The sequence below is a fragment of the Cupressus sempervirens genome, chromosome 10 (genome assembly GCF_028749045.1).
Source record: "Cupressus sempervirens isolate cs-2001-9-10 chromosome 10, ASM2874904v1, whole genome shotgun sequence".
Taxonomy (NCBI): domain Eukaryota; kingdom Viridiplantae; phylum Streptophyta; class Pinopsida; order Cupressales; family Cupressaceae; genus Cupressus; species Cupressus sempervirens.
Genome location: NC_143127.1, coordinates 554268248 through 554278369, shown reverse-complemented (window position 1 = coordinate 554278369; position 10122 = coordinate 554268248). Strand labels below are relative to the sequence as shown.

Here is a 10122-nt window from a genome sequence, read left to right as displayed (position 1 = left end):
CATCCAAACTTGCCCAGATAACATTAAAGAAATAAAGAAGTTTGTCATGAAAAAATTTTGCAATATTCTATGGACAAGACACATAAGGCATAAAAAATCTTATTACATTAAAGAATTTAACCCCACTTCTAGTTATGATGAAAAGGCCTATATAAGAGCACCTATTAATTGGAAAGCAAAAATGCTGATGGCACAAGTCCGAACTAGTTCACATCAACTGCGATGTGAAACTGGTAGATAACAAGTTCCAAAGAAAAAGTGGACAGACATAACATGTTTGTTCTGTAATATGGGAAAGGTAGAGACAGAGCAACACTTTGTCAAGGAGTACTTGGCATACAATGACATTAGCGCTGGTTATACAGAGATATTGCAAAACAAGGACTTAAACTATTTATTCTAGGAAGATCAAGTGAAGAAAACAACGGATCTTATTATCAAACTTCAGAGAAGGAGAGACAAGTTAACCAAAACTTTGTAATTGATTAGTTTCGCTCCTGCCTTGGGAGAGTGATTGCATGGGTCCCATAGGCTACTTTAGTCTCATGAGCGTTGTTAAAATCTATCATATCATATCATATCAATCGATGTAGGAGTCTAGGATTGCCATTAAGGAAAGCTTGAGGATTTACTTGTGCTATGTGGAGAGTGAGACAACTATGTTTTGTGTAGAAGGAAGAACAATCAATGATTTGTAATTATTGCAACAGCTTGATCTTTAAAATTCTTTTTATTTCAGCCCTGTGTGGGGAAATTCATTCATTTCATCCAATTTCTGCTTTTATTTCCTTGCGATTTATCTGTGTGAGAGCAAAATGGTTCATATTAATAGAAAGCGCAGTGTATTTCCAGCCACTCCATCCGAAGCTGAAAAAATTAAATTGTCGTGCTCAGATTTACAAATGTTGTTATTGCATTACATTCAAAAGGGCCTCCTCTATCGAACCCCCACCGACGACGACTCCTCTTATGTAGACCGGCTTGTTGAAAGGCTTTCTGAGGTACTGGTAAAATTTTATCCTTTGGCCGGCCGATTAACAATTGATCCTCTGGATGGCGGTATTTACATATTCTGCAACGATTCCGGCGTAGATTTCATCGAAGCAACGGCAGAAGACCTAAGCATTGCAGATCTCACCACCACAGAAGTTGCGCCAGTTGTGGAAGAACTATTTGCCCTCAGTGGAGCCGTCAATTTTGAAGGCCATCGCCTTCCGCTGCTCGTAGTCCAGGTAAACCAATGAATGTAAATTTTCTGGCTTGTAATGACAATGATTTACTGCGAATCAGGGGAATTAAGGAAAATTTTCAGGGTTAATTGAATTTAAAGCTGAAGTTCTTTGTGCAAGGGTACTTAGGGTTTCGGTAGGTAATCGGCGATATGAAATTTGCAGGTTTATCAATAAATGTATATTTTCTGGCTTGAAATGGGAAGACTTTACGGTAAATCAGAGTTATTAACGGAAATAGTGTGAAATTTTAAATTTGAAGCTGAAGTTCTTTGTACAAGGGTTTCTAGGGTTTAAATGATCGTTGTTATGAAATTTGCAGGTAACAAGGCTGAAAGACGGGATTGCAGTATGTTGCACGCTCAACCACGCCATTGCCGACGGGACTTCGCTCTGGAATTTCTTTAATTCGTGGTCTCATCTCTGCATAAAAAATGGCGACAAAATTGTTGCTAGCCCTATCTGCGACCGCAATCTGCTAGAGCCTCCCGGCTCTGTAGTTAGACTTGGCCTTGACCTGGACGGTCACGTTCCTCGTATTTCCCTGCTTCCAGTGCGGGTAAAAATCTTCCATTTCAGCGCCCATACGATCAGCCGCTTAATGGAGTGGGCTAACCAGGGTTCATCCTTCACGATATCTTCCTTCCAGGCTCTGTGCGCACACGTGTGGCGGGCAGTCACGCGGGCCCGGAGGCTCTGCACCGACGAGCCCACGACATTTTATGTTGCCGTCAATTGTCGTCCTCGGCTTCTTCCTCCGCTGCCGACCTCTTACTTTGGCAACGCTGTTCAGACTATACGTGTGACGGCCACGTGTGGGGAGCTTCTCAGCTTTTGTATTTCCTTCTCGGCTGGTCTGTTGAACGGTAGAATAGCAGGTCACATGGACGGGGCTATTAGGGAAAGAATTGATAAGTGGAACAAGGAGCCAATGATGTATAGGTTGGACGAGTTTGGAAAGAACTCTTTGTTAATGGGGAGCTCTCCGCGGTTTGAGATGTATGAGAATGATTTTGGGTGGGGACGACCTGTGGCGGTTAGGAGTGGGATTGCCAACCGCTTTGACGGGAAGATGTCTGCTTATCCAGGTAGAGACGGTGGAGGAAGTGTTGATCTAGAGATTTGCCTTCCTCCTCCTGTTATGAGTGCTTTGGAAAGTGACCCCGACTTTATTTGTCCCTCACTTTTAACTTAAGTCCAAATCATATCAAATTTCTATCATGTTCGAGAATTTTCCTTTTCGAGAATTTTCCTTTTGGGTTAAGCTGGGTTAATTAGGTCAACAAAATTAATTAAGAAAATGTAATTTAAAGGAACTAATCCTTGTTCAATAATCAAAGATGAATGTTAATTGAGGAAAATGGTAAGATTTATGCCGTGTTCTTTATATAAAATGGCTTTATTTTTGCAAGTATCATGGATTTTATGCTAGGACCAGTTCCTGGAATTAAGAAGATCAATTACCTAGCAACACTAACTATTACCTAGGCGCCATCAAGAATCCTAGCATTTTAACCATGAAAGTCCAACATTTTCACCATTCGCCACCAGAGTAAGCATCATCAAACATTTACATTAACACCCAACTCATCTTTTGATGTTTTGAGATCAATAAAAATTATTCCCTGTCCATTCATCAACGTTCAGATTACAAAAGTGCTTTAACTAGTCACTGATTTAAAACGAAAGTTGAAAAAAATAACATATAAAAATGCAATGTCGTCCAAAAGTAGTCTACGATGAGAACAAATATTCCATCAAAAGGCCTGTTGTTCCCACTTTCTTTGTTAGTATCTTGGCAGGAATCTGAACCTAAACACTAAATACAACCATTACCACTTAACCCGAGGTTAACTTTTGACAGACTGGGTGCGAGATGACATAGCACACTTCCAGAGTGAATTTAGTGGGGTAGAGAAAATTTAGGTGCGCTTTATCAAGTATTTTCAGGGATGATTCCGTTAGAAATGTTGGAGCACTTATTTCATTGCATTTATTGTTCTTACAAACCAGAAGATTTGGCCCATGTTTGCAACATATCTGAGTTGATTAAGAAGTTGCAGTTGTAGAATGATACCTTTCTCCACAATGTCGCCCAAATTTGCGAGTATGAAATTTCAAGGCAGAGAGAAATGATATTGAAACTCACAAATTATAAAATTTTATTTACTCCCAATGCTCATTTTAGTGGAATTGGAATTAGAATTAGAATTTGTCCAATTCCACCTATTAAGGTAAAAGATTGAACTCTCGGATATGGGGGTAAATAAAAATACAAACCCAATTGCTAATTTTGATTTGGTGCATCCAGATTGCAGATTAGAAATTTTCCAGAATTAGTTATGCCAATTCTAGTCGGTTTCCAACAACCAAACGGTCCGTAAGCTTAAACATTACTAGAAGATAAAATCCTAATCCTAATTCTTAAGCTTTAACCCTAAATATGACATAAACCTAAACTCTTATTGCAACCTTAACTTTAATCATAACATTAGCCATATTCCTAAATCTAACATCAATCCTAACTTTAACAATAATTATAATCAAAATCTTATTTCTAATTGATCATAATACTAACCATGATGTAACCTGTTATCCTAACTAGAATTATAATCTTAAATTCTATGTAAAACCCTAACCCTAATCTTGATGATAACACTAACAATGATGTAATTTTATTTATAACCATGATCATAATCATAAACCCTAAAACATAATCCTAACCCTAAACTTGAGCTCTAACCTTAATAAAAAACTTAAATCTAACGATGACATTAACCATGTAAAGTCTGACTATTATATTTTATTAATTATTTAAAAAATTGACTTAAATATGTAATAACAAAATAATAAATTTATGAAGTTAATAGACATATCAAATTAAAACGTACTTTTTGAAATTTTTATTAAAATTGAAATTATAATAATATTATGTGAATTATACCCTTTTTTTTGGCAATTGCTTGAAATTAAAAATTGATTGTATGAAATCATAATGTGAAGATGGCAAGCAATTTTTGATCTTAGTATAGGCATTTTACAAATTGCACAATTTCTATTTTGTAGCAAAAACAAATATGATCAGCTCATGAAGTAAAACATGTGATATACTCTACAAATGCGAACATCTACAATTACAAATAATTGGAAAATTCGAGACTGCAAAAATCATCAATGGGAAATTGTGTGAACTCTTAATCAAAAAATAATGAATTATATAGATAATTAACTATATACAGACAATAGTGAAGTATACAGTTAGCAAATTATAATTAGATACCAAATTATAATCAAAGAACGAATTACAATATACAGACATCGAATAATCAGGAGTGAAGTAATATAGCGAACAACATGTGTCTTTAAAATATTATTGAAGTTTAAGGTAAATGAAAATAGAAATTTTGATAAGCGAATATTGTGAGCAGATTCATCTGGCCAACTAATAGTGCAGATTGAGCGACAACAAAGTAGAATAGATAGCAGAAAAGAATTGAATTAGTAGTTAATAAGACCATTGAAGGGGAGGATTACATAGGCTTTTTGATATATGATAATGGCTTTGTACTTGTTATATACAAAACATGCGAACAAAATTGCAAATGCAAAAATTGGTGTGAATACCAAAACCAATGCCCATATCAATGAACTTAAAAATGCAAAGAAGGTGGTGCACCATGTGAATACTAAATATGGGAAATTGATATTCAGGGAGAATCCACCATTGCCCTGCTTTAATTGCTTCAATATTCTGGCAAAAAATCCTAAGACTGACCTAGCAAGGGTTTCAGACATTGTAGCTGGGGAAAGTGATAAAAGATCCCAACAGCTTCAATTTCAAAATGGTACAAAAACTATTCAAATGGATGGACTAAAGCAGATTTGGAAAAGGGGTGGGTCAAACTGAGGGAAAAAATTTATTTAAGAATACCCATAAATCTGAAACCAATCAGAAGAATTTGTTGAAGGAGGAAATGAAACTTCCAGCCTCTACGAAAACCCTAAATCATAACTCCATCCAACGCTCCATGAATTATAGGATGAATGATAGATCTTCTCCTTCAGCTAAGGCAAAAATGGTGAAGTAGAAATTAATAAAGAAAAAATGATCCATCTGAAGGTCTCATTTGGTAAACACCATCCAAACTCCATACTAGACAACAATAAAGGAAACATAGATGATGGAAGGTTACTAAACAAAAAGGTTCCAGCTCAAAAATATGTAGAAAAATCAAAGGGGACAAAAACCCTAAATAAAGAAGATTGGAATGATTTGAAGAATGGGGCAAAAGATTTGGAATCAAGCAAGGAAGTGGTCAAACAAAGTACAGAGTTAGTTCTAAATTAGCATTGTGAATGCATTAATTTTATACAAGAGTCAAAGATGTCGCATGTCCTTAGTGACTTGCATTGTTGGAAAGATTCAATGTTCCTTGATATGATAGCTACATCACCATTAAGTGCAATGATGAGTGCACTTCTACCTACTTTGTGACATGGCAGTCACGGGTATCTTGCTTTATGCTTTTCTTGCTGACTTGTCGAAAACATCATGTATGTTCACTGGTCATTCTAACTCCTAGCCTACTTGACATCCTTCTACACATTTACTTCACTTAGCATAACTCCATATAAGTGGATATCCTTTGTTACCACCTCTATTGGGCTTGTCCTTCACCTTTCTCTAATCAACCTTGTGAACTAGAGTCACACATACAAGATTGATATGCCTTGACAGTTATGACTTTATACCGATCATCGTTCCTTCTTTGTCTTGACATCAATGACAACATAGGCATTACAAAATGCACTTCTAATGCCCTGCCTGAAGCTCCTTGGAACAAGGATAAATAAAGGCTAATATTTTTTTTAGGTAAGATGCAATAACAACAACAACTTACACCAAAGAGCAACGAAAGACTAAAATAAACCAAAAGCTAAAGATCTCCAAGCGTCATTACTTACCAACCTAGAATCCAAGATTATACGAATCATGAGAATACCCAAAGGAGATGTTCTTTCTAAACCCAAAGTAAAATTTCCTAGCATGGTTAAATATACATGTCCATTTCCAACTAAACATAACATAATCAAGAATAGTAAGCAGAGACCCTCAAATGGTCATGCATAGGATGAGGGCTCATGGTTACAACCGCTCATCTACTTGACTTATGTTGAAAGACAAATGTTGAATCCTAAAATTTGGCTAAGTCTCAAATCTTGAAACCCTAAAATTAGGCTAAGTTTGAAATCTTGTCAATTGAAGAAACCTGGAACCTTTATCTTAACTCCTTGAGGGTTGGAACCTATCTCAAATGAATCATCACATATATAAAATATATGTTAGTATAAAAAAGATTCTTATACTTAAATGGTATATTCTATACACCCCAAAACTACAGGGTCAAGGTAAAGGGAGCAAGAACTCCCAAAAGGGTATCCAAATCACCTTCTAGAACATACCGGCCAAGTCAGAAAATGCATGTTATTTGGTTGAGCAGGTCTTTCAATAGGTCTAGTATGATACTTTCCAAAACTACAGTACGTCAGACTTCATAATACTGATACGATACCCATCCAGTATTGTATAAATTTTTACAAAGTACCAGTACAATACTTGTCTAGTATCATACGATAATCTTCAAGAACCAATACAATATGTGTCCAGTATCGTAGGATGATATACAAAGTAGTAGTACAATACAAGGGCAACATTATACAAAACTGACAAACAGTCACCCAAGATGTTCACCAACCAGATTGTTGGAGTTGTCTCATGAGATCCTTCTTACCAATGAACTATCCAATAACATCACATGAAACAAGAAACGTCTAACATGCTAATCTACCAATAACATCTCTAATCCAAAGTAGTGGTACCAAGCATCAACTAAGCAATAAGATAAAACATCGTGATAAAGGAATGCATCGAGTAACATATCAAATATCAACTAAACATTATATCAAATGCATCCAAAGTAAAGCATAAATCACAAGGAAACATACTTCAGATACACTAAATTACCAAGTGAACATCCAATGTTGCCCTCAAACAAGAAGTAGGTCATCTTTGTCCACTAGTCCCCAATAGTGATTTAGGTAGCTACGCCTCCCAACTACATGGAACTTGTATGCCCACTCTCGTCATGCTGATGGAGATAGTGGTCTAACCCCAAACACAAAGTACAATCATCCAAGGCTAACACTCATGCCAAGAAGAACAAGGGACTAAATCCAAGATCATGAGACAATGTAATACAATAGGTCACTGGTCAGATCCACCAAAGATAACTATGTAGGCACTCTAGTGGAGTTTCATTACTTGCCATTGGGTAGCATAAGTACTTTGAGCCTTCAATCAACTCCCTCAGGATGCTAGACTTAGAATGTATCTTTAATCAACTCCCTTAGGAGGCCATATATTATGCCTTCGATCAAATCCCTTAGGAGATTAGACACACACCTTTGATCGACTCCCTCGGGAGGCTAGATCTTCCATAATCTTACCTTTCATTAAGTTTATTTACCCATTAGTTAATTTGGTTTTCACTTATTAGAACCTCTTCACATTACCTTGTTGGCCACTTCCGGACTAAGGTACATGAGAGAAGCCACTCCATGCATCTACCCTACCCACCCATGTTGGAAGCATGAATGCTAATGATATTCCTATGGGGGAATATTGTAGATGATGATATGTTACATTCATGACTGAGTTTGTCATTGATGTCAACACAACAGTATTTTGTGGTATTTGACAAAAGAATAGTGGAAAGATCAAGTTGGTACAGATGACTAGTTGAGTATTCTCACTATATGAGGTTATGGGAGATACTTCTAAGTATCTAGTATGTGTAGTTAACGTCAGGTGAAGAAATGTTAAGTCTAGAAGAAGTTATGTAAGTTCAAGTGATGTTTGTTCTGTGATAGAGTTTATAGAGGCATGTTCTAGTAAACTTGTTATATTCTGAGAATTGAGGTTGAGGATGTGAAGAAGACATGTTGATGATGATGTGGCTAAGCTCGCTCATAATAATACTGCATGTATGGAAAGTTATTTAAGTTACAAGGTGAAAGATTAATGTTATCGTTAAGTGTAATGTGTTCTTAATGTGGTCCTATAATAATCAATTGAGAAGGTGTAACAACCAACTCAGGGAATTGTTTTATGGATTCAGTATAAAGGAATGAAATTTTCCTTTATCATTGATGTAAGGTACGAATGTATAAGATGTATAGATGTATGAATGCAAATGATTGAAGAGCGGAATACAAAGATAAGCAGAGCAGAGAAGAAGTAAAGGAAACTTCATTGCCGATGTTTTATTGTGTGATTCAAAGGTGGATGCTTGGATTCGAGGTTCATGACCTGGTCTACAATGTTTGACAGTGATTGGTCCAATTGATAGGAAAAATGAGAGAAATAAAGTTCAGTACACATAATTATTTTGCAAGGAATAGTTGTGAGATCATTTGGACAGTGAGTTCAGTGGACTTGCCCTAGAAGCTGTTTGGACAGTGGGTCCTTCTGTCTTCTAAAACTCCTAATAGGGTTGGAATCTTCTAACAAGGATTCAAAGTCTCCTAACAAGAATTCATATGTACTAAATGTTGTAATAGACTCTTAACAGGGTCCATGCTCTAACAAGGAATATTCATATTAGTACATAATCTTGTGGGCATCATTTCCACTAGGGTTTTCTCTTTGATCAAGGGTTTCCCTAGTTAATATATTTGGTGTAATTGTCTATGTGCATCTTGTTATGGTTTACTTTGGTTGAATGGATAAGATTGTTTAAGGTTGATAAATGTTTTAATTGTTAGATAACTAATTCACCCCCCCTCTCAATTATCTTGGTGGACTATTATTTCTAAAAACCCATGGTCATCACACAATGAGTACCTGTAGGAAATGCATTTTCCCATCCCAACCCCAATGAACAATCTCCCAACTGACCTAAATTTGGGAGTTTAGGGTTCACAAGATCCCATCATACGCACACACACATGCTTATGTGTGGGCATAACCCTCCACACGAAATAAATACTAAATAAGGGTTGGATGAGAAAATAAGAAACACTAAGTGTAAAAAGACACTCAACCAAGCATATTTTGGGAGTATGGATTCGACAAAAATCCCAATGAAGACAACATAAAAACATGGTTAGATTGGAAACCTAGCATACATTTTAAATCCATGATCAAAATTGGTGCCAAGAAATGCATGAGAAAGTTGGGTGGTACTAAACAAGGCAATACAAAAATTGCTCAAAAATGAAAGTTGTAGAAAATTGACAAAATTATAACCATTTTCCCAAGTGGTTTCCAAACTCCCAAAAATCAAATAAAAATTGAGTTCCAATCTTGGATGTGAAAACAACTAGCATAATGACTCAAAACCTCTAAATTTCAAAGTCACAAACCCCAATTTGGTCACACACACCCAATCAGGCCAAATAAACATATGAAAATGGAGGGAAACACTAGTTCTCAATCTTCGACTCGAAAGCAATAAAAAATAGAATATGAAATAGACCAAAACTATTAAAATAGAAAAGCGACACTATAGCCAAAAGGATGAAATGGGAATAGGCGCCACAAAATAATGGAGACGCCAATAGCAATGAAACACTCAACAAAGGAAGATTTTTCCACTCTGAATCCAATGAGCCTACTCTCGCGTCGATCCTACAAGTGTAGCTCTCACAATGGACAAATCTCTAAAATGCTCACAAGGGTTTTGGAGGATTTGCTCCAAAATCCTAAATTCAAACGTGAGAAGTGATTATTCATTTCAATTTTTGGGCCATATATGCACTTTAAAACAAAGTGACATATAAAAAGGAGAAAGGAAAACATAATAAAACTAAATCCCTTTTTAAACCTGATAAA

At 36.1% G+C, this 10122-nt stretch overlaps 1 protein-coding gene across 1 annotated transcript; it reads left to right on the top strand.

Annotated features, from left to right (window-relative positions):
- Nucleotides 1-616: 616 nt before the first annotated feature.
- LOC149535090 (BAHD acyltransferase DCR-like) lies at nt 617-2590 on the top strand. The gene is made up of 2 exons (XM_089805654.1): nt 617-1232; nt 1552-2590. The coding sequence occupies exons 1-2, from the start codon at nt 816-818 to the stop codon at nt 2422-2424; spliced, it is 1290 nt and encodes a 429-aa protein (XP_089661780.1). The 5' UTR covers nt 617-815; the 3' UTR covers nt 2425-2590.
- Nucleotides 2591-10122: the final 7532 nt, after the last annotated feature.